Here is a 25,355-nt window from a genome sequence, read left to right as displayed (position 1 = left end):
ATTTAATGTCCATCAAATAATCTGAATATTTTTATCCCATGTTATCATCCATGCAATTAAAAAAATAACCCAAAGTATTGCCTAGGAAAAGTTTGATTTGTGCATTTCTGCTTCTTGACAATATTAGAAAATGTCACTTCTCCCCCCCTCATTAATTAGATTTTATTTTATTTATTTTTTAATTCTTGAGATACAACAATACTAATATAATGTGTGACCAGTATTACTTTCTAGTAGTTATATCAGATATATAAGGATAAAACTTAGATGAGCTGACTGATCTTAATTGGACGAGCCCCCATATCAAATTCTGATCAGGGCCCACGTGACTCCTTGAACCGCCTCTGCTTGTGTAAAGATTGTTAATTACACTCCAATGGAAACTTTTATCTAAGCTCAATCAAAAGGAATATTCTCTCAGCAAAACATTAAATATTTAATCACATTCAGTGAAATATGTTTTCCCGAGTGATGTCTTCAGAAGCCTTATTTGATGCAGCCTCCGTGTTTATGTATTTTAATTAAGAATCAAAGGCAGACATCAGGTCGATAAGCGCAGAGCAACAGTTTCCATTGCAGGTGATTAGTCTGAGGGCTCGTTGTGAGCGGTCACGTCGCTGTAATAGCGTCTGCATACTGAGAGGTGACGGTTCAATTTGTCAAGCTCCTCACACACATCTCTGCTCTCAACAGGTAGGCTTGTTTCTAACAAACGCCTATAACGGATGATTATCGGTTAATCTACGCGGCGCACGTGCGCCGGTGATCATTTAACGCTTCAACAAGTTATCAAACTCCCCTAAAATGATTCCTCCTGTACTCCAGTGTGTAATTTAATCCTTTTAAATCCTAACACTAGTGACATGTCTGACGCTTCTGTGTTTACCGGAGCACTTCAACGGCACCTCTGCTGATGCCGACATCCTCAACTGACCGCAACAACGGAGCGCATCAGGTGCAAATCCGCGTTCATTAGCTCAAACACGCCGAGGCAAACGAACCCCGAGTCTGCGCGCGCTCCTTCTGTCTGCGCTCCTGTGTGTGCGCGAGGAAGCGCATCCTGTCCGAAAATAACAGACCCAGTTTGCTGGAAATGGACCACTGACTCTGAACAGTCAAGTTTTCTAAAATCCCAAATCAGGCACAGGGATAACTTGTCTCGATTTCCACATCTCTTATGGAGCGAATCCGTTTGTAATCTGACCTAAACTGGTTTTATTTACAAAAATATACAAAAAGATATGTAAAACGAACTAGACACTAAAAAGTATTTGAGGGAAATTTTCGATTGGAATAAAATGAGAGTCAGGTGACAGAGCTTTTTTCTTACCTCCGTTTTCTAAAGTCCTCCGCTGATTATCCAGGCAACATCATGCTTACACATTTCACAGTACCCGCTCCAAACTCAGTCCTGCTTCAAGTAAGCAAATCATCAGCCTGCCACCAAACGTCAATTTAGCTGAGGGGAGGAAACGGGAGTTCCGAGTTGGGCTTTCAAAATAAAATGCCTTTAACCACATGTTGAAGCAGTAACAGGACTAATCCGAAGAGGAGGGGTGTCCCAAGATGACATTCATTAGCAGGTTGCTTGTCAACAGAGGTGGATCCATATGTGTCCTGATTAACATACCAGAGTATTTAGAGGTTTGTAATGCTAGTATGCGCGGTCTATGGCCAGACCACCTATTACAGACATTTGGAATCATCTTTCGGGTCAAATATAACTACGCTACAGTTCAAATTTAGCCCAAAAACCTGAGTTTGACACATCTTGGATGGAGTAAAGCAGACTAGTGTAGAGCTGTAAAATTTGTAAATTATAAAAACTTTCTTTTTATTTGAAGACTGGCCTGCATTTCATTTGAATTCAGGACAAGTGTTAGTTTTCAGTCCAGTTTTAAGTCAAACCTTAAAATGTTCTTCACAAACTGAGGGCTCAAATAAGTTTTAGAATAAAAATCTGTTAAAAAGTAAAGCTAATTTTAAGCTTTAGTTTTTTTTTATATGATGGTTATAACTTGGAACCTTGCCATGACTTAAAATTAGATCATTACAGATTTTAAGGTGTAACAAACATTACTCAGCAGAAAATGTGAAAATGCAGAAGTTGTGTGTGAAAGAACAAAAAAGAAAAACAGATCTTTATTCATTTTAATATGAATAAACTTCATACGTTGTTTTATTAAAATAAAAAAATATTTTTTTTCAAGTTTTAGTTTCCTCTAAATTTTTAGATTAATACAGTGAAACACTGATATTTTTTATTTATTGCCGTCGTACCCAACATGATTGAGAGATGCACCTTGCTGCTACTTTTACATTTCGACCTAGTTTTTGTTAAACTGTGACAGAATAAAACAATAAACGCCATGGTATTAATTTATTTATTAGCTAACTTTGAGCCCTTTTAAGGATCTATGTTCATGCTTGGATAACAATGGACATGATTGTATTTAGTGACGTTTTGCTCTCCAGTAAAAGCCCGTCTCTTGCTTTACTCTGAAGTCGGCCGTCCTGCTTCCTGTGCCAGCGGTTAGCTTGACCGGCTGTGAGAATGTCTGTGAGAACGTCAGGGCTTGTTTCTCCATCACAGTTTCTGTCAGGCGGATCTCCAGGACATCAGAACTGGCAACAGAGTGAGGAAATCCAGAAATCAAAAAGTGACAGGCCTTCTAATCAGTCGCCATCGTCTTGAGATTGTTTAAAGCGGAATAATGCACATCAGTTAATGAGTGCTTTAGTCCATCAGCAAAAACAAAAGTAACACGCCAGATTTACCGCGACAGGTTCATCTCTAACAGGCTGAGGGTGTGTAATGGATCCGTGTCTCTACGGGGAAATAAAACTTTATGTAAATAGATAAAGAGTGGCTGAAAGTGGATTCCAGGCCGTGTCAATGTGTTTGTTGACGCTCTGTTGACACAACACAGGTTATGTCACAACAGATACTGAAGGGAAGGAATGCCACGTGAAAATATCAAGGCCCCTACTGGAACATAGTTCCGACATCTGAGCCTCGATGTATCAAGTTTGTTCCTGCACAAACACATTTTCAAAGAGTAACATGGATTAGTTTAGTTTGCAGCCCAGCGTCTCTCTCTCTCTCCGAATAAAACATTCTGATAAGTTCTGAGGAGGAAGATAACCTACTTGTTCAGTAACATTTCAGTAAGTAATCCAGGGTGTTTGTCGTGTGGAAGGAGAAATTTGGAGGGGGAAAAAAAATACGCCATCACTGCCATCTGCTGTCCAACGCGTGTCACTTCATAAATGCGAGAGTAGAAAATAAAATGGTGAGTGACAGAAATATTAGAAAAGGATTCAGAAGTTAATTTGTCAGGAAATTCAAACTAATTGCATTCAGTAGTTATATTTCTCAAACATTTCTGTTAGTTCAGATATATTTGGCATACAGGCAATGAAAAAAGGAAACGATCAGCTTCTCAAAGAACTAGAATGGCACTTTTAAACATTTTTTTAAAATACAGAACTGTTAGTATGGCACACAATTATAAGTAGAACTGGTTACTTGCCAGTTATCCATCAAACACTCTGGACAGCAAGAATAGACTACAAAATGTCACTGGTAACGGAGCTGGCTGACCACAGGGTCATATGTCAAAGAATATTGATAAAAACTTGAGAGAGGAAAACAATCATCACATTCTGACATCTGGGGGAAGAGGGGAGAGGTCTACAAAGATGATTTGGGGAACCATGTGCTGTGCTGGTGTTGGTCCAGTGTGTTTCATCAAATCCAGGCAGTGCAGTCGTCTACCAGGAAACTAGCATATTTTATGCTTCCCTCTGCTGACGAGCTTAACACGGATGCTGAAACCATTTGCCAACTTGATTTGACAACTTTACTGACCTAAAATTCAAACATAAGATAAGGTATTGCATAACAGGAAGGACACCTTCCAATGATGTAGGCAAGTGAAAACATCTTTATTAAAGTAACCTCAAAGCCACTGGTGATGAACGCCTCCCTACACACTGCATGGATGCAGTAATTCATGCAGAAACAGCTGTGATTAACTGCAGTACATGTAGTGGAGAGTATGAGAACAGAGCCACGTCTTTATATATATGATTTATTTAGTCTGGTGTTCTAAAACCATGATAACAGAAATGTGTATGATGTTTCACTTTTGAATATTATTCAAAAGTTCACATTTTTTTATTGAATCAATTTGCAAAGTTATTGAAGACAACTGTCTCTCCATTTGTGCTCTGATATTTTCTACCACACTTTTTTCTTCCACTCACCTTTCCATCAAAACACTTGGATACAGTTCTCTTAACAGCCACAGTTATTCTGTAAATCCTAAACGTTATAAATGCTTGAAAAATATCACAGTTTGTAATGGAAATATGAGTATCATTTACGGACAGAGTGTGAAAATTCAGATTTATTGACACGTATCTGTAAGTAAATAAAAAATAAAATGTAAATACAAATAATAGGCTAGGAGAAAATTGGATTCGGAAACCATTTTTATTTTGTAAATGGGTAATCGCTCAGGCTGTACACTGATGTTTTCTGAGTTTTACCCAATAAAAACAGTTAGGAGCATCCAGAGACGAGAGAGCGAGGTGACGAGAATGAAACGGGATGAGAAGAGATCTGTACTCCGTTCTTTCTGGACTTTACATTTGATATCTGAAGCTTCATTAAAAAAAACAAAACAAACAAAAAAAAAAATAACACATCTTGTTCTGCTGTTTCAGGTGGCTCACCTGCTTCCTGCCCAACGGGATTCCTCAACTCATCAGGCAGCTGCTCTGGGTGAGAGATTCTTACTAAAACAAAAAGACGTTTTTTTAAGACAAAAAAAACAAAACAAAAACAAAATCCAAACGGCACATCAGAAAACACGGGCAGGGGAGAAGTAAAAAACTTTGTGTAGTTATGCCAGAAGAAGCTCCCCAGGGAATACACATTGATTCGATATGAGAACAGGTTTCTCCTGTACAGACAGAAGCACTGACTGAGTTCATGCCAAAGCTCAAAACACCTTCCGTCACTACAGCCGGCAATTATATAGCGCTGTGACCAGAGACGGACAGTTTTTATACACTACACTTGTTATAATGACCACACTTGATGTGCTTTTTCGTCTAATATTACACCAAATAAAAAATTAGGCTCCCTCACAACAAAGCTATACAGGTTATCATACAAACGGATGACGAGACAGTCTACTGACACACAGGTACAGTGCACGAGTTCGCAGGCAGGGATGGGGAGGGGAGAGGAGTCAGTCGTTTTTGAACAGTACGAAATGCTTTTTTTTTTTTAGTTTTTCCTTCTTCTTTAGTGTTTCTGAGCGAATCTCCAGACTTATGGAGCCAGAGCTGTGATCTCCACAAATGTCAAGAAGATAAACCGTCTTCGTCCTCTGGGCAGATATCGTTATTCAGCTGGCGGTCGCGTGACATTCACTTGATTTTTTGGAGGTTTTTTTTGTCCTCCAAACACTTGGCTTTAAGTCAGCTGCTCCACTGGCGTCTCGCATCTCATCTTCAGGACGTTCCCTTTTTTTTCTTTCGTTGAATGCATGGTATCGTGAATATTTAACAGCACTATTATAAGGCAGTGACAGAATAAGTTTGACAAATTGGTCCATATCTGATATGATCATGCACACTGTTGCATCGTAGAATATCTCCCTCCTGCAGCTGCAGCCTTTTTTTTCATTATTTACCAAAACAAATACTTTGCCTTGCAAAAGTTACAATCCCTGATTTTTGTTTTCATATTTTGATACAAATGTTGACGGATTTTATTAGTTTTTGATACTGATTAACACAAAGGTGCACATAATTGTGAAAAGTACAAGTTACAACATGTATGGCAGTGGTGTCCAATTTTTTTTCCCCCCAGGGGCCAAAACTGTTGTCACTATGTGTCGAAACAATAGAGCTATACCTAAACGACTGCAGTGAAATATGATCAAACACAATTTATGAATCAAGGATGGTTGAATACAAATAACTGCCATACAGTTTTGGATTTAGAAAAAAAAAAAATTGAGCATCATGAATCTGTTTTAAGATCGTGGTCGTAACAAAATGTGAAAAAGTTCAGGCTTGTGAACACTTTTGCAAGTCACCGCACGTCTAAACGCTGAAGTCGGGTCTCGGTTTTTCGATCGACGCCAGCGTTAAAAATCCCTGTAACAGACACAGTGAAAACTTTACAACCACTTGCAGGTCAGACATGCAGAACAAGCTACTTGGAGACTATCCCACAAAAAGTCAAATAATAATAATAAAAAAAAAACAAGTTTAGGTTTTGCACAATAGAACAATAAAATAAGAAAAATAATTTCTATTTATATAGTCATTTTCTCTTACATTTATATTTCTCATAATATTCCAGTATTCGTGAGTAGCTGGCAAAACTACGCACATTTTATTTATTTATTATTTTAAAGTTTCACACACTTACGAGGCGGTCCTTTAGTAAAAGCAGAAGTGTCTGGACTGGTTACGTAAAAATGAGAATTAAAAATAAATAAATCTCTTATGATCTAAAGATAAACTCTGCAGGGTGTGGTAAACATTTAATAAACGAAAGCAGTCAGAGTGCGCGCTAACCGATCCGCGGAGGTGTGAGGTGTTAAATGCGTTAAGGGCACTAAAAACAAAAGCTTTTCCTGTCACTGCTGCTGTAAAGCGTGACTGGGCGGCGGAGGGGGAGGAGGGGTTTTTTTGCGTTTCCCAGTTGGCCCATCATACTTTGCTCTCTGTCGTGTTTGTCTGTATGACACTGTTGTGTGCCGAAGTGATCAGGGGGTTTGGTAGGTCTCCCTCCTCCAGTTTGCTTTTCTCATCAGCAAATATCTTCCTGCAGTGGAAAAGGAGAGAAAGTTTAAAATTAGAAATGTTAACGTGTGCGTGGTAAAGTAGGAAAAAAAGAAAAAAAAAAGAAGGAAATCCCAGCAAACAAAACGGGTTTCTAGAAACAAACAATACCCAATATGTAAGACGACGCTGCAGTTAAGACGTCTTCTTACATATTTCTTCACCACCTTGACACGGTCGGATAAAATAAACAGATAATGACATTCCCACATCCCAAACTGACTCTCTTCCCTAAAATCAAACGTTGAGCAAATGTGTGATAATAATAATCAGCTTGGTTTTGTTTAACTTCTGAGCATTATTAATAGAAGAATAAATGCGCCCCAGGTTTGTTACAGAATGTCCCAGTTCCAGTTGAAGCCCGTTTTTCCAGATTTTTCCTTCAGCAGCTCACAGGAACAAACACCAGTTGGAATCTCTCGATACCTCTGGATAAAAGTTTGAGGAAATGCTTGAAGTTATGGAGTTAAAGCCTAAACTGATGCATCTTATTATTATGACTAGAAAGGCGTTTCAAAAATAATATAGATCATATTGCTATTCAAGTGATGGTTTCTATGCAGATGACCTCAGTTTGCTAAGAGACCGCTTTACTTTTGAAGACATTATTATTTTTTTTTTTTAGAAAAAGGTAATATTTGCTTTGATTTGTTTTATTTTTTCTACACGCATACACATTGCCTGTTTTATGTATATAAATTACATCTCTTCTTATATTCATGTTAGTTGCCGTTTTTTTTTAAATCATTTTAGAGTTGGAAAATCTAGAGAAGAAGCATTAAGTTGAGTTCAAGTAAAAGTCAATATTCATTAAAAAATAATCTCCAATATTTGAATGATGATATATTTTAAATATGTTGAATGCTGTTATTTGCAGCTCTTAAAGCTACTTTTATTAAAAGATTTTTCCATATTTGGCAAAATTGTGCAAAACGAGATAATCTGTGAAAAATATCAATCTCCTCTAGTTCCTCCCTGTGGCATTCCTGCCATCCGCAGAAACACACCGTTCATGATACAGGCTGTGAATGACTGCAACATTGTGATTTCTTACTTTTTTTTAGCTTTAAGAAATTGGCCAAACGCTACAAAAATCTTTCCCCACATTTTCATATTTAAGTATATCTATGTAGAAGTTTGAAGAAAGAGATGCATTTGATGCAATTTGGAGTAAGGCTGTAACAACACAGATGCTGTGAATCCTTTCCAGGTACACCGTAGATAACCTGTGATCTTTAAATCTCATCAAAATGAATCGCAGCAGGCAGACGTTCTCAGATGTCACACTATCCATTTTGTGTAATCACTCTGAAAATTACAGCACTTTTTGCGGGCGGCTGATATTTTTGTAGCTCCCAAAATAAATGAGGAGAAAGGTCTGGGACAAACAACTGTATAATTTCCAGACAGCGTCAGCTTTGCCACACTTGGACTCTAAAAATCCTTGTTTGCTTTAAAACATACGTTTCGTTTTAAACGTTGTAGGAACCCTGTACTTCTTAACATTTTTAAAAAGCAAATAAATATAGATAAGTCAAGTTTTGTGATTTGTTTCTAAATTAAATTCAATTTTTTTATATTATCACTTTTGCTAATTAATATAATTAATGTGAATCAGTAATATTGAATTCATTGTGACCCCTGTTGAAAATGACCTAAAATCTAGATTTTAATTTTAAAGAAAAACAAACCAGATGCTTAAACACTGTAATTGGGGACGGTGCTTTATATGTATTGAAATTTGTTGCATACAATATGCTGTGTTTAGCTGAAATGGCATTTTTTTAAGCTTGTTTTACTTTTCATTATTGTCATTGGGTTCTTATTTACTTTGAAATCTGTTTTGGGATTTTTTTTTTTCTGTTCTGACTTTTTTTTGTGTGTGTGAAAAACAAAAATGCACAATAAAATTGTTCAAAGCAAATTAAACCCATGATTTCCTGACCTCAGAGTAAACTAGAGCTATTTGAAGAGGTAAAGCCTGCTGCTAGTTTGTAAATTAGTCAGTAACGATGTCTACCATCCTTAAATTAAATTAATGAGTTCCAGATTTTGATGTGTGGAGTCACATCACTGTGGGCCTCAGCTTTGAACGCACACATGTGATTTAGGCTCTGGATGTGCTAATAAACATAACTGAATCCTTTTTTAACTTTGTTTAAAACTGGATGTGTATATCCAGATTGAGCTTAGTTAAAGAGGCAGCTTTATGTGGTTTCCAGGCACATAGTGCCATTTTATGGTACGATCAAGTAACTGATAAGTTGTTAAAAAATGCTATATATATATATCAAATATGACAAAACAAATTTTACTTTGTAATTTATCGCCTTGAAATTGGGCGTCTGTTGCTTTAAAAACTCCCGCTCTTTCTGAAACTTAGAAGTCATCACAACATCGCTCCTCTATTAACCATTTAAGATTTTTACCAGCGTTTTACTGAGAAGTGGCTCGTATAATGAGCTCGGCAGATGCGCAGTTCCACCAGGTGTTTGCTAATTGCTACTGGCTAGTCTGAAGGAGCTGAGTGGGGGAATCACAGGGAATGGGTGCTCCATGAGGCGGAATGTGTCTCAAAGGCCGCGCAAGGTCCATCCAGGCCGTTTTGCACAGCTGAATGGTCGCCACGGCAAATTAAATAATCTCTCAAACATGCATGACAGAATCAAGGCGACACTCCAGGCATGTTTTTGATGAGGCAATAACATTATAACATGATGTAAAGCCCAAAAGCTGATTTTACATAAAACTGCCCCTTTGACAACTTGCATTTCTAAAAACTTGCTCAACTACTCTTAATGTTTTGTTTCCAAATTACAAACCCCACATTGAATAACTGTCACACACAGGCAAAGAAAATGACAACCATCAGATCACTTCTATCTGCAACATTCCACTAACAATTAAAATTCACCCCAATGTCATTACCACAGTTTACCATTGCAATATCTGATATTGTGTGGTCAATGGCAAGATGCGGTGGTGAATGAATGAGCATACAAGTTACACGCACTCTCACACGAACGACACACGCACACAGATAAACCTCTAGAGGGAGCCGTACTCATCGTTGACAGGAGGAGCGGTCTTGAGAGTCTCTGAAGCCTCCAGAACTGGGCCTGAGGGAGGGAAGTCTGCTTGGTCTCCGCTGGGCAGAGAGGGGGCGGCGGACGGGCTCTCTAAGCTAATCAGGTCAGAGAGGGGCCGGGAGGGCCTTCCTGCGCTGTTTCTCAGCTCTAACTCTAAATCTGCATTTTTGTGCACTCCGTCCGGAGCCGTTAAGTCGTACAGGTCTGACCCCGGCGTCAGGAGGTCGTTTGGGACTGCTGAAGCGATTGCGGTGATGGGTAAAGGCGAGGGGATGTCTGCCAATAGAGTGATGGGATTTTTGAGTTGTGGATCTTCGACGGCATTGGGGATATCTGAAGAAGCGTTAATCGGCTCGGGTTTTGGTGTGGGGATGTTGTTACTGGTTGGATTATCTGTGTCAAAGTCAGTAAAGGTGTATGCGGTAGAATCTGGAAGACCAGGTTTAGACTCCGGGTCTGGTTTTGGGGGGGCAGTGTTCGCTGTAGTGGCGGCAGTTTGCACCGGTGTCTCTTTGCTTAAGGCTACGGCGTTGGCCCGTGGAGTGGGCTTGTTGACCGGTGGGCTCGGTGCAGGTTTCTTGCCATCTGGAATGAGAGGAGGAGAAGACACGGCGAGAGGGGAAACCGGCGGACTGTTTTTAGCATTCAGAGCAGCGAGTTTGGGAGAGTGTCTGCGCTTTGGCGGTATAGGCGTTCCGGACTTTTGAGGTCTACACTGTTCGGGGGTGGTAGGAGGATTGCTCGTCTTCTCTGGCTCTTCCGAGGTCTTATGCCCCCTCTCCTCGAGCAAAGGCGCCATTTTGGCTTCGACGGCGGTCGAGGAGACCACGGGGGTCGGAGGGGCCGTGTTGGACTCGGGGGTCGGGGCCGGAGCGGTGAGCGGGGTGGGTGAGGGCTCGTTGGCCAGGGTGGACAGGCTGCATGTGAGTGTGGTGGTCTCACTAGAGGGGCTTTCCTGAGCAGGATCAATGGTCGCGGTGGCTGTGTCTGAGTTGGTGGCTACGGAGGAGGGGGTGTCCAGTGCCAGAGAAGCCACCAGCCTGAGAGAGCAGGGAGAGAACAGAGACACACAGACTAGACACCAGGGTGACTGTGACAAGAGGAGGGGTGACCCGAACGAGAGCATGCAGAGGGATTAGTTGGCTTCAGAAAGTCACACAAACAGAGACAAAAGCAACTGAAAAACAGCAACTATTAAGCTTAGCAAGAAACAAAAAAGAAAAAAGGGGCATCATGCTGTGAGTGAACATTAAAGGATACATCCCATACACACACCAACATGGAGTACACTGACTACTCAACTAATGTACTTAAAAGGCACCAATCTTCTTAAGGTGAACTACAGCACCACACTGAACCACCTTCAAGGGTTAAACAGTACCAGTGACAGTCTTGTTCTGCATTTTTCTACAGTTTTTTGCTTTTTCTTCCATACTTCTGGTATGAGATGGCTGGCTGAGGCTGTCGAATGGCTTTATGAATTGACCACACTTGGGGGAGAAAAAAAAGCCTTTTTGTGTCTTTTACTGGTATTGCTTCAACCTTCACGTAATGAGACAGAAAATCTCCAGAGCTGGAGCAGAAACACAAAGTACGGTAATCCCCTTTGACCGGGAGGAGGAAAGGAAAAGCAACACAATCCAGTGGACTCCACTCAAGAATGAACTGAACTTTTCCACAGATTGAAAAGGCGAATTAAGTGTTGTTAAATAAGACGATTCTTTAAAGTGGAGTGCAATGTCGGACAGTTAAGAAAACCTTTGCGTAAAAGTTGCTGAGTGCTATTTGTCTGTTATTTACTCACTCTGGCTTTGTGAGAGGTGTAGTTTCGTTGGGCTCTATCGGTCCGGCTGCGTTGTGATTGGCTGTGCACTCATCCTCCGTTCGGACTTCCACTATGGGCTCTTTGGACTCGTCTTTCCTATGAGATCGAGAGGACGGCGTTATTACAATGGCAGCACATGATGTGCTGACCAACATTTTATTTTACTGTCATAGTGTGAGAAGATGCAATGAGAGCTGTGAATCTAGGCTTTCCAATTCTGTTATTGCACATGTGTACGTTTTGCTTTGTTAGAGGAAAAATGGTTATTTAGATATCATTTGAATGTTAAGTATCCAGCATTTTGTATGTAGATGGTTGAGTTCTGTTTGGCAATAAACTTGTAGTCATGCCTGATGGACGCAAAAACGCAAGCTAGTTAAGGTAGTACGGGTATATTAGCAGCTTGTTACCGTTGTGATTTTACACCGTTTGAATTTTTATTTCTTATTTTGGAAAGGCCTTGTAGAACAAATCAATAAGATGCTAAATGTAATGGAAAAGGGCATCTGTGTCATATACACATACACTAGGTCAACAGGAAGTCATCCATTACTAATCAAAGACGCTTTCAAATATAAAATATAAATACCTAATTAAATTACTTCATAAATGTACACAATTTAAGTACAATTTTACAACTTATCAATGTGAACTTAGTTAAAAATATAAACACAGTATCTGGATAAAAAACAGTTGGTTCATAAATTTTCTCTCGCTCAGAGCTGGGATGTTATAACAAATTTGTGAAAAAAACTTAAATGTGATCTTTCATACTCACACGAAAGCAGCTTTGGCCTCTTCCAACACGTGCCCTTTCGTCCCTGTGCCTGATTTTCCACACAGGCACATGATAAGGCCACATTTGTTGACAAAGTAACAAGTGACATCCACTGCTAGCAGCAGGAGTACAAATACTACAACAAGGATCCCTGCCCAGAGTATGATGTTCATGAAGAACGGGCCCTCATCACCCAGATCTGCCAGACAGGAGACACAACGCAGAGCAGTGAGAAACTGGAGCGCGACGCACAACAACATAAACCACCAAATTAAAGTGCTGCAAGGCTACAGGAGCTTTTAATACTTGTATGAAAATAAAGAACGTACCTGCTGAGGAGTGGTTACCGACAAGTTGCCTTGAACTGATTCTGAACATGAGTCAGCAGTGTGTGAGCTGTTAAATACTCCTCTAATGCTAATCATGATGAATGTGTATTTCATATGAAAAGATCGGATTTAAGGGGACAAAATTATATACATATTTTTATTTTCAAGCAATTTATTTGATATTAGAAAAACAAGCAAACCAAAGTTTACAGTGTTGCTGGTTACATGCGGGTCAACATTTCCATTTCCAAAAAAAGAAAAACCTGCTGAATCTTTACTCTTGATCTAAAACTATCTTTAGTTGTTATGGACTTCTAATGCAATATTTTAATATGTACATCGATCAGCCATAACATTATGACTACTGACAATTAAAGCAACTAAGACCCTGCACAACGTAGTGTTCTGCTTGGAGAAACCTGCTTTCTCACATACACAAACATGTTATTTTGAATATCTGCAATCTTTTATTTTTTGCAGATGACTTAATGTTTTATATGAGTGGGGTTTATTGCATGAATTAAATTTTGATTATACAGATTATTGGCTAAATTAGGCATGGGTCGGTATGCAGTTTTCATAACATATGTAAAACAGAACTGAAACAACTATTACTATTACTGCTGAAATAATAGACAATTGATTACACTTATGTTATCTATCATATTTGTGTTTTTGTTGTGATGCACAGATTTAACAGTAGGTATAGAATAAGAGCCTCATAAATATAGTGATATATGTTTATTGTGCGGAACACAATAAACATATTGTGTTCCGCACAACAGTTTATAGCAACAACGTTGCTATAAACTCTTTGCTGCTTAATTTGTCATGTTAAATTCCCACCTGACGTATTTCCAAATGCTTTCTTTAAACTTGTTTTATAGACACTGCACAACAACATGCGGGGGAGGAGCTGAGCTGCTTTACTTTATATCCCATACAGATCAAGAGAACTCTGGCAATGTCGACCATAGTAAGTGCTTCAAACCATAGAAGTGGTTCGACGACGGGTTTCTTTCTTTCTTTTTTTTTAATGAATCCTTTTCTCAGATTCATCAAAAGTAATTAAGATTGCTACCTATGCAACATTTCACCACTGCGATTCACAGAGTTTTGATTCTGCACAACAGCAAAAGATTAATTCAGTACAAAAAGTGTAAATGGCTGTTTGCTTGCTTTGCTTAATCCAGACCAGTAATTTGACCAATCTCAAAGAGTAAGAGTGCATGAAATATCAGCACTAGCAGCAGCATAGGAATGTTTTAGTATATCTGACATAAAACCAGGCCAATTTTAACTAATATTCATTGTCATGTTGTTTGTTTCTGTGGGGTGTTGGTCATGTGATAGTGATGCAGCAAAGGATTGTGGGAGGTTATCTGCAATAATTGATATTGTCCAAAATTTTTATATCAGTGCATCCCTATCAAATAGTTCACATGCAGAATAATTTTTTTGACTGATTCAAATATTTCTGTTTGAAAAAAGATGTTTGATTGATCAGTTCGTAAAAAAATTTAAAAAATAAAACTAAAAAAATAAGAAAAACTTGCTGCCTGTGAAATATGTATTTTAGTGCACAACCTTGTCTTTTACAAAAATTCCCTAAACCAGACCCATGCCCAAAGTAAATATGTCTGCCAGGCTATAAAACATGCAGTGCTGCAAAAAAGTAGAGCCTAGGTTCTGTTTAGGTTATTCCTGGATTCTACAGGTCGGACACGGACAAAGTTAGTGAATTTGAACATGGCTCTCCATAAAATTGAATCATAGTTCATCTATGATTTAGCAAACGGGTCAGTTACTTTTCCAAAAGGGTCGGTAGCTTTTATTATCCGAAAATACAGGTGCTGGTCATAAAATTAGAATACCATGAAAAAGTAGATTTATTTCAGTAATTCCATTTAAAAAGTGAAACTTGTATATTATATTCATACATTACATACAAACTCATATATTTCAAATGTTTATGTCGTTTAATTTTGATGATTACAAATGACAATAAATGAAAATCTCAAATTCATCATATCAGAAAATTAGAATATTACTGAAGACCAATAAAAACAAAGGATTTATAGAAATGTTGGCCAACTGAAAAGTATGAACATGAAAAGTATGAGCATGTACAGCACTCAGTATTTAGTTGGGGCTCCTTTGGCCTGTATTACTGCAGCAATGCGGCGCGGCATGGAGTCGATCAGTCTGTGGCACTGCTCAGGTGTTATGATAGCCCAGGTTGCTCTAATAGTGGCTTTTAGCTCTTCTGAATTGTTGGGTCTGGTGTATTGCATCTTCTTCTTCACAATACCCCATAGATTTTCTATGGGGTTAAGGTCAGGAGAGTTTGCTGGCCAATTAAGAACAGGGATACCATGGTCCTTCAACCAGGTACTGGTAGCTTTGGCACTGTGTGCAGGTGCCAAGTCCTGTTGGAAAATGAAATCTGCATCTCCAAAAAGTTGGTCAGCAGCAGGAAGCATGAAGTGCTCTAAAACTTCCTGGTATGTGGCTGTGTTGACCCTGGACCTCAGAAAACACAATGGACCAACACCAGCAGATGACATGGCACCCCAAACCATCACTGACTGTGGAAACTTTACACTGGACTTCAAGCAACGTGGATGAAGTGCCTCTCTTCTTTTCCTCCAGACTCTGGGACCTTGATTTCCAAAGGAAATGCAAAATTTACTTTCATCAGAGAACATGACTTTGGACCACTCACCAGCAATCCAGTCCTGTTTCTCTTTAGCCCAGGCAAGACGCTTCTGACGCCGTCTGTGGTTCAAGAGTGGCTTGACACAAGGAATGCGACAGCAGAAACCCATGTCTTTCATAAGTCTGTGTGTGGTGGTTCTTGAAGCACTCACTCCAGCTGCAGTCCACTCTTTCTGAATCTCCCCCACATTTTTGAATGGGTTTTGTTTCACAATCCTCTCCAGGGTGCGGTTATCTCTCTTGCTTGTACACTTTTTTCGACCACATCTTTTCCTTCCCTTCGCCTCTCTATTAATGTGCTTGGACACAGAGCTCTGTGAACAGCCAGCCTCTTTAGCGATGACCTTTTGTGTCTTGCCCTCCTTGTGCAAGGTGTCGATGGTCGTCTTTTGGACAACTGTCAAGTCAGCAGTCTTCCCCATGATTGTGTAGCCTATAGAACTAGACTGAAAGACCATTTAAAGGCCTTTGCAGGTGGTTTGAGTTAATTAGCTGATTAGAGTGTGGTACCAGGTGCCATCAATTTTGAACCTTTTGACAATATTCTATTCATCAAAATTAAACGACATAAACATTTGAAATATATGAGTTTGTATGTAATGTATGAATATAATATACAAGTTTCACTTTTTAAATGGAATTACTGAAATAAATCTACTTTTTCATGGTATTCTAATTTTATGACCAGCACCTGTATACATGTGGCAAAATGAATAAAACTGAATAAATCTGTTAGGGGGCAAATACTTTTTCACAGCACTGCAGCTGAATGAAGCACCTTCCACATATAAATATATAAAAAACATGATGTAACTTCATCAGATTAAAAACACTTGCACAACAGAAAAAATCTTACTAATCTGCACAAAAATAAATGTTCTCTAATATTTCAGTAAACATTTTGTGAATCTTTGCCAATATAAACGATAAAAATATTTGAGTCCCCCCCGCCCCGGCATTGTCAGTGTTATTGTTCCAAACCTCTAGAGTACAATTTTATGAAACAGAATATTATACAGTGTTTATGTAAACAGACAGGTTCAGTACTCGGCGCTCACTCGACTCTAAGTGCTATGTTTTGCTTTGTTAAAAAAAAAAAAAAATTATTATTATTATTATTTTAACTCCACATCTGTTCATAATTGTAAACTGGGAATCCTCTCTGTCAAGTGCTGATGGCTAGCTGTGCTAATGCTGAGCAGAGTGAATCTGTGGGAGGCGAAGGTTTTCCACTGCCTTTGGTTCATTAAGTCTGTCTGGTCTGTTCTGAAACCACACAACAGCCTTCTCGCCACCATGACAGAGGCGCATCGGTCATGGAGGAAGTCCGCTATAGTGGCTAAAAGCGTCCAGAAAGAAAGAAAGCCAGGCCAGAGAAAAGGCAGGCTCTCCTCCAACGTTACGATGTAGATCCCAAACATAAACTACGTCAGCAGAAGCGCAATGACAAGGGGCGAGATGAGTAGTACCAAAGTGTATGTCACAGATGAGCTGCCCTGAGTGGCTGTGGGTCGAGACAGCACAAACCAGACCAAAACGCACACAGGTCGAGACGAAAATGTTCACGTGGGCCCACCACACGAATATCCAGGATCAGGAGAGAGAGCAGGAACAATGAGCGAGGAGATGAAAAGAGAGAAAAAGAAAATAAGAGGAAATAAAAGCACAATAAAAAGGAAAAAAAAAGAGAAGGGTGGGGAAAACAGAGAAAGAGAGAGAGAGCGTGAAAAAAATGTTTCAGCTCTGAAAACCAAAGGTGAAAAAAAAATTAAGAAAAATGATTTCTCACATTTGAGGGAGGAAAAAAAAAAGAAGCAGCAACACATCAAAGCAAAAGCACATCACAAAGGGGGGGGGAGCACACTGTGTTGACTGGATGGGTGACTCAGTGGCGGTGAGTGGAAAAAGCTTTAGTTTGGGAAATAAATTAGAAAAAAAAGTGAGAGGAAGACATAATGGCCTGCTGCGATACTTCAGCGAAGCGCTCGACAGGGTCTAGCACTTAAAGGGAATTTGACAGGCTGTGTGGGTTTTCTACCGTTAGTAACAAGCTGCTTCAGCTGCAGTTAGGACCTCACTGAACATGTTAATTAAGAGTTATTCAAAAGATTCCTCTCAGAGGGAAACTATTTCATCTACTTGGTTAAAATTATACACAGGTTAAAGGGGGAAAAACAGGATTGGAGGAAGTCGTCCTCCTGTGAAACACAAACTCAAGCTTATTCAGCCACGGTTTTCAAAAACAACAAATAAAAAAATCTTTTTTATCCAACTTGGACGTTTATACCAGCTATGAGAAAGTATTTCACCTCCTAAAGAGTTTTGTTTTTGCTTTTCTGCCACTCCTAAATGTTTCAGATCATCAAGTTTCAGACAAAGATGCATCCAAAAAACAACAACAAAAAACAACCCAGAAAGCAGTTTTCAGCTCTTTATTTAATGTATTAATAGAATAGGAGAAGGTTATGCAGCCCAACCTGGCTCTATGTGGTAGCATGGCTGTCTGGGGCAGCTTTGCTGCTTCAGGGTCTGGACAATTTGCAGGAATTGACCGAATCCTGAAATCCTGATGAATATTTGGCCATCATGTTATAACTTTAGGCTAAAGGATTCTTGGGTTACGCAGCAGAACAATGATCCAAAGTTCCTACTCCAAAATGGTTTAGATTGGATCTAACCCAACTAATTAACTTTAATTTAAGAGCCTGAAACCTGACATGTTTTTAAGAGTTTCGTTTTCTTTCGTTTTTAGATTTTATCGTCTTCCTGCTCCATCTTAACCACAGGGTGAGTCAGGTGTAAATCATCTGGGATGTGTGGTTGATAGGATCCTATCTGCGCCGCTGCTTGAGCAGAGCCGCATGCGGTGCGCTGCACTTGTTTAAGTCTGCTTACTTTTTCCTCAACATATTAAACTCTCTACTCTTCTACTCTCACTGTAAGTAGATTACCACAACTTTATATCGTGGATTCTCGTTTAGCTTTCTCTGATCTGTATGTATCAGAGGTTTATTAAACGCACCACAGAAGCCTGAGCCCGACCCAACCATCAATAATTCTGGCCCAAATTCCAGGTCAGAACATCTAAGCTCCACTCTGAAACACTCCAATTAGCTAAATTACAACAATTCCGCAGAGAAATTATATTTTTTGCATTAATTTGAAGAGCTTTCTTTCCCTTGATGAATTACATAATTAGAAAACTGTATTTCTGCATTTTGTATCCTTATCTGATTTAAAGCTTTAAATGATGATCTGAGACATTTAAGTGTGACAGAAAACAAAATGAAAATAAATAAAAAAAATCTGTAAAGATGCACATACTTTTTCTCAACACTATTTTTCTCTTTACTAATGTGAGTTAAATTAAAGAATAGACCACAACACTCATTTTTCAGCTTTGAGTTTGGCTCCCGTGTTTCACCCTGTTGGTTTACTGAGAGCAGTGAGACGTCGCATACCTGGGAAGGCCTCTGGCTCTGCAGATGTTCTGAAGGACATGGTGGCGGGTGGAGACTTCCCCTTCAGGTTCTCGGCCACCACATACACGTCGTACTCCGTGTCCCAGTCCAATCCACGCAGCACGACGTAATCGCTGCCACTGGGCATCCGGATCTCAGGCTTCCACTGTGACGTCTGGATCTGAGGACAGAGACAGACATAAGCGACATGCTTTCAAGGCAGCAAAGCGTAAACTTCAGAAGAAGAAGAAAAAAGCTGTTGATGTAATAGAAAGCAGAATCGTATATTAACCTGGAGACGCCGCAAGAAAGGTGGCGTGGATGGATATTTGCTTAAAAGCATAATTATGCTGGAAATGTATTTTCCCCAGAGATGCACACTGGAGCCTAAAGTCAGGGTATTTTTTTACGCTCAACATGAATGAATTGTTAACTCACGGGTTTATAGCGGATAAGATAATGCAGGATGGGAGAGCCGCCATCATCCTGCTTAATCCAGCTGACTTTGAGGGAGTTGCCTTTAGGCTCCACTGACCCTTCAAGCTTAGGAGGATTAGGATTTCCTAAAGGTACACAAGAGCAACACAAAGATTATTTCAAAACTGGATAATTCAACTGCATATCGTATGAAGTTTGATTGTAAGCAAAGTCAGAGGCAATTGTTAGCTGACCGTTAAATTCAAAGTTTAAAACTAGCCACTCTTCCTGCTCTGGTCCTCTTTTATTCAGTTGACCTTTAATCACTTGTCCCAAGATGCTGTCAGGTTGCACTAATTGGCAAATGACACACAACCACATGCTTATTTGATTCATCTGAGCTGCTGCTGCTGTTGCTGAGTGACCTTCAGCTGGCATGAAGAATGCTAAGGGACCAGCTAGGATGAAATATTCACTTCCTTAAAGCTGCAGTATGTAACTAATCCTATCATCTTACATTTCATAACATACAACCTAACTGCTACACCAGTTGGTCATTATTTAGGAAAAAAAATGAATTACTGCAACCTGATTTTGTACAACTTGATACTATTAAACAGCAAGCTTTTTGCATAGATTAGAATTTAGAGATGTCATTTCATTGCCTCCAAAACTCAATTCAGTCAAGTTAGTAGATCTAACTGAAAGGCGTTGATCTTAATAGTGTTAACAATGACCAGCAATTAGGAAATTAAATGTAAAAATACTCAAGTCTTTGAATGAAAACCAGAGCTAAGGGATGTCGGCAGGAATAAATGGTAGCAAGAAACGACCAATGATTCTTTTGTAATTATAACAAACAAGTTTCATTACACACTTGATTTACTGTAACACATCCAACTGATAAACATCCGTCATGTGGCCGACTATCAATACTTCTACAGCGCCATGACCAGCTCTGGTTTTCCCTCATTTTTTTTCCCCCTTCAGGATGCCGACATGACTGATTAAAGTATTACATGCGAACACAGAAGCGCATAATGTGGTGTTTAATTGTCGTATTCATCAGCTGAAGTTAAGAATCTTCTTCGTCGGAGGAAATTCAACACCAAGTTACCTTCTGCACGGTTGAAGGAACCATCAGCACCATGCAAGTCAAACATGAAATGAGTGATTGAAACAGTAAAAAGACATAATTAAAGGACAAAACATTCAGACCTCTTTGACTTTTTTAACATTTCTCACATTGTAACCACAGACTTTGATTTATTTTTTATTTTATTTTATGACTGATTAATTGACTGATTGATTAATAACAATAAAATGCAAGGATTAGTAAGCTAGTTGCAATAAAACAAACAAAAAAAAATTGCAGTTGCAGCAAAAGGTAGTTTCCACAACGCATAGACTCAAGGCTGCTTAATATAAAGTTTTTTTGTGTGTTTTTATTTGTGCAAATGTTGGGAAACCCTTCGTTTTCCTTCCCTTTAGAATTATGTGCTGCTTTGTGTTGATTTGTCATAAAATTTCAGTAAAATCCATCAAAATGTGTGCTTGTTACATGTCAAAATGCTAAAAAAGTTCTGAAAACCTTGGCGGGTCTCTGCTGGGAGATGACAAAACAGAGGCAAGGGTAGAGGAGAGAAAAACTAAAGTGACCCTAAGGACAAACTAAAAAGAGACTAAATCACAGCAAAGCTATAAACACACTGTTAAAAGGCACTTTAATTCCTCTGTTTGGCTTCTCAATGTGAGAAGTGCAAGAGACATCAAACAACTTTACATCCTGATTTAGGCAGAATTAATCCTTCAGAAGGCAACTGATTAATCAATGCTGATGGGCTTAATCCAAATGCAAATATTCCCCAAACTCATCCCCAAAGTAGCTGAAACCAGAGGCAAAAAATTTAGCGGCTTTTGAAATACGAAGATTTCCCGTTAATTCATCACAGTGTCACTAAGCCAATTATTTTTTTTTACAAGCTCCAAACCCAGAATTACATTATTATTCATATTTGTGTGTATCAGATTGAAACTCATGGGATGAAAGTGAAATAATAATAATAATAAAAATCTGTTCACAGAGGAGTTTGCAGTGAAAATCGGGGCATGCGAGGTCACGAATGCAAGAGGAACTTATCGGGTTTTGCAATGCCTTCATGTTTCTAATCAGCAGGGGTGACTAGGTTATCCCATAAGACGAAAACGGCTACAGCACTAAGGGCTTCTATTAGCGGCGCCACAGAACAAACCTGTTCCGTCTGTGAAAAAATGAAAAAGGTCGTCTAGAGACATAAGACAAGAGAAGCAATCAAAATCAGTTTTCTACACAAATGACCATCTGAACCTCGATTAAAAGAATCTCTTGAATGAAGAATTTGGGAAGTCTAATTTCTGGTGCTGTGCAAGAGCTATTGTTTATGAAACAAAGAAAGTGATTACTTTTAAGAAGAGTTACAATTACTTTTTTTTTAAAACAGTGGTTCAAATTTACAGAGACTGAAAATATGGCTAAAACAAGAAAAAATGTTTCACCTTTTTGCTGCATCTTTAAGCTTTTCAATTAACATTAACTAGTGCTAAAACTAAACCTATATCTACAACAGATGAATCACTTACTCTTCTTAATGGGGGCTGAGGGACAACAGAGAAAAATGAACAATGGACACAAAAATTAGTCATTAAAAAATAGAAACGTAAAGACAAGACATGAAGTCATCATGGGAGGCTCTGCTCTATAAATGGACAACCAACAGAGGGCACTAAACACTAAACCATGAGATCAGGATTCAGTGAATTCTGAAAAGACAGTGATCAGATAAGTGGACCGCTGATGACACAATGCAAATTTGAGTTGAAAAATACATTAGCACTGGATTACTTTTCATATTTGTTACATGTCAAACCATTTTTGTGGACCAGTCGCAGCACCTACAGCATCAGCTGTGACACAGTCAACCTAAAAGTCTCATACAATTGAAGAGGCTCCAAAGATCCAACTCTGATCACAGGACTGAGAGGCGGTACTGGTCCAAATCAATATATTGGAATTTTACGTAAGTTCGTTTCTTCAATTCATAAAGTGAAACTCATATCAAGCATTTATTACACACTGTAATACTTTTAAAGAATCTTTTTCAAGATTTTTTTTCTCTTTGTTTTGATGATTATGGCAAATAATTAATGAAAACAAACAGTTTATAAGAAAACTGATTATAAATAAGTGTTTATTCCCTAAAGGGGCAGTATTATGTAAAATCGACTTTTCTGAGTATTACGTCACAACATCATGTTAGTCCCTCAATGTTTTTTTCTCTTCATGCATGTTTGAGAAATCCTTTAATCACCCGTGGCAACCACTCAGCTGTGCAAAACGCTTTCCAGCCACAGCGCCACATCAGAGCTGCAGTTCCACCTCAGAGAGTGTTGAACCCTGTACTTCTACTCCTCCATTCAGCTCCTTCAGACTAGCCAGCAGCAATTAGCAAACACCTGGTGGAACTGCGCATCAGCTGTGTTCATCATATGAGCTCACAATGTTGTTGGATGGTTAATAGAGGAGTGGTGTTGTGATGACTTCTTGAAGGCAGAGGTTTCAGAAAGGAGGTTTTAAAGCGACAGAGACCCAATTTCAAAGCTTTAAATTATGAAGAAAAGTTTCTTTTAAGTTCAATTTGATATATAGCATTTTTTAACAAATAAAGTTGTTTTATTGATGCTGCGAGTATCGACACATTAAATCCTACTCAAATCCTTCGTGTTCCAACTTGCACATGTACTGTAAAAATGACATGTAATGAAACAGTTACAATTAATAAAAAATAATGAAATGAAATAAACTATAAATAAATAAAAGTGAATAAGACAAAAAATATTCCTTTTCTGCATAACTAAATACACAAAGCTACAAAATTAACATTTAAACAAAGCAAATCTATAAAAGAATTTATAACAAAAGCATTTATTAAACCAGTATTATGCCATCAGTTCAATGAATTTAATCCAAATCTATGTGACATTCACAAAATGTCACCAAACACACTCTGTCCCTCTAAAATCTTTCAGAAAATCTTTAAAATGTATTGAATCGTACCGTTTGCTGAATATCGTGATATATATCATATTTTGAGCAGAATATCGCATATCGTGAGATTAGTGTGTCGCTACAGCCCTAGTTAAGATAGTTACTTGATTTGTGCTACAAGATGGTACTATGTGCACAGAAAAGACACAATACTGCCCCTTTATAAGTGTGCACTCGATATGCAGTCAAGGGACTTTTTGCATGAATTACTACATCAAAGCAAGGTGGAGCAGATCAGCCTATGGCACATCTGAGGTGCTAAAAAAGCCCACACTCCTCTCATAGTTGTATCTGTTGACTGTTGTGGTGTCTCTGATTTTCTTCTTGGCAATACTTCATAGGTTCCCAAAGGGAATATTGGCACTGGTACTTTCAGTATTTTGGACAGGCCAGCTTCTTTAGCAAGGAGCTTTTGTAGCTCATCTTTTCTGTGGAGTGTGTTGGTGACCAACTGAAATCAGCAGTATTTCTCTTTAATATGTTTGCTAAAAAATAAATGGTCAGAATTAAACACTTTTTTTTATTGTTCTATCCCAGAAGTCTGTGACCTTCACATCCTGAAGAGCCATTATTCCTCTGAGGCCAGCCAAATAAAACTTATTTAGAGCCGCTAATGTCACACAAATAATAATTTTAGGTAAAAATCTACTATAGTTTATTTTTTAAAGAACCGCCATTTCATTTCCAGCCAAAGTTATTGAGAGCCACTGTGGAAGGTGCAAAGAAAAACAGGTTGCATTTGTAGTCATTCAAATAACTACAAATACACATTTGAAATGCATTACTGTGTGTGATAATTCTATAAATTAGGAGTTTGACTTTTTGAACTGAGATACTAAGATATAATGTTTGACTTCAGTACAACTTCCCCTGATTAGTAAGAGCTGTTGTGATGGCAAAAGACTCATTCTTATCCATATCATGCTGCTGGTGATACTGTAATTCCTCACTGCAATTAGGGAGTAAGAAATTAAACCTTCTATTTTTTCAGTAAATTACAACATAATTAACATGAGAGTGCTGTAAAAATTATATCTATACTTTGTAACAAAGTGGGCATGTAATTATAGGAGTAAAAAATATCTGTAGATAGCTTTTAAAATAACTGCTTCATGAATTCAAACATCTCCCTGCAGAGAAGCAAAATCGGTCAGAAGAAAGGACTGAAATCACTCTGTTTTTGTGAAACTGTCCAAACATCTCAGGCAACCAGCCGATAATGTGTTTATAGAAATCCTCTGCAGGTAATATGTTTGTGATGAAAGAAATGAAGAGGAGGATAAAAGCTTCACACTGCGCTGTCAACTGTGCACTTACGGACAGGCTCGGTCTTGAACCGCTCCGTGGGGCTGCTCTCTCCTTCGCCCTTGCCGTTAATGGCCGACAGCTTCACCTCGTAGCGGCTCTCCGGTTTCAGGCCCGTTATCGTCACCTCGTTGACGAAGTCTGTTACAATATCAGAGACGGCGCAGGTTCTGTTGAGAGCACCTTGATCGTTTTGATGAGCACAACAATAAAATTCCCCCCCGTTCCAACAATACATGGATAATTAATCGGCGAACACGCAAACGCTGATTAGCTGGATTCTCATTTCGCCCAAACAATGTTTAGACAACTGATTAATCCATTTAGAGATGTACCGAAACTCGGCATACAGGGAAACAAGAGCAGCAGCCGTGTTCAATTATTTTGTCAACGTCACAGTTTGTATTGACAGCCAAGTGTGCCACGATCCAACAAAGAAACAGTTTGTCCAATAATTAATTACAAACTCGATAGTCTAA

The 25,355-nt window shown here is 38.8% G+C and overlaps 2 protein-coding genes across 3 annotated transcripts in view; both read right to left on the bottom strand.

Moving 5' to 3' along the window:
* zbtb16b (zinc finger and BTB domain containing 16b) overlaps window positions 1–1,416 on the bottom strand; it is a 33,275-nt gene extending 31,859 nt beyond the window's left edge. For both annotated transcript variants that reach the window (XM_088012055.1, XM_014986883.2), the window contains exon 1: window positions 1,331–1,416. The gene's annotated coding sequence lies outside the window, so the exon portion shown is untranslated. The remainder of the gene's footprint in view (window positions 1–1,330) is intronic.
* Window positions 1,417–4,479: 3,063 nt separating this feature from the next.
* ncam1b (neural cell adhesion molecule 1b) overlaps window positions 4,480–25,355 on the bottom strand; it is a 115,916-nt gene continuing 95,040 nt past the window's right edge. Inside the window, exons 13-18 of the mRNA XM_088012054.1 lie at window positions 24,889–25,017; window positions 19,509–19,633; window positions 19,071–19,251; window positions 12,563–12,761; window positions 11,764–11,880; window positions 4,480–6,853 (exon numbers count right to left, since the gene is read on the bottom strand). Coding sequence (XP_087868180.1) covers window positions 6,739–6,853; window positions 11,764–11,880; window positions 12,563–12,761; window positions 19,071–19,251; window positions 19,509–19,633; window positions 24,889–25,017 — 866 coding nt within the window. The 3' untranslated portion in view covers window positions 4,480–6,738. The remainder of the gene's footprint in view (window positions 6,854–11,763; window positions 11,881–12,562; window positions 12,762–19,070; window positions 19,252–19,508; window positions 19,634–24,888; window positions 25,018–25,355) is intronic.

The sequence above is a fragment of the Poecilia mexicana genome, unplaced genomic scaffold, assembly GCF_051168715.1.
Source record: "Poecilia mexicana isolate PSO_F unplaced genomic scaffold, ASM5116871v1 scaffold_13, whole genome shotgun sequence".
NCBI lineage: Eukaryota > Metazoa > Chordata > Actinopteri > Cyprinodontiformes > Poeciliidae > Poecilia > Poecilia mexicana.
This window is presented reverse-complemented; position numbering and strand designations above follow the sequence as displayed.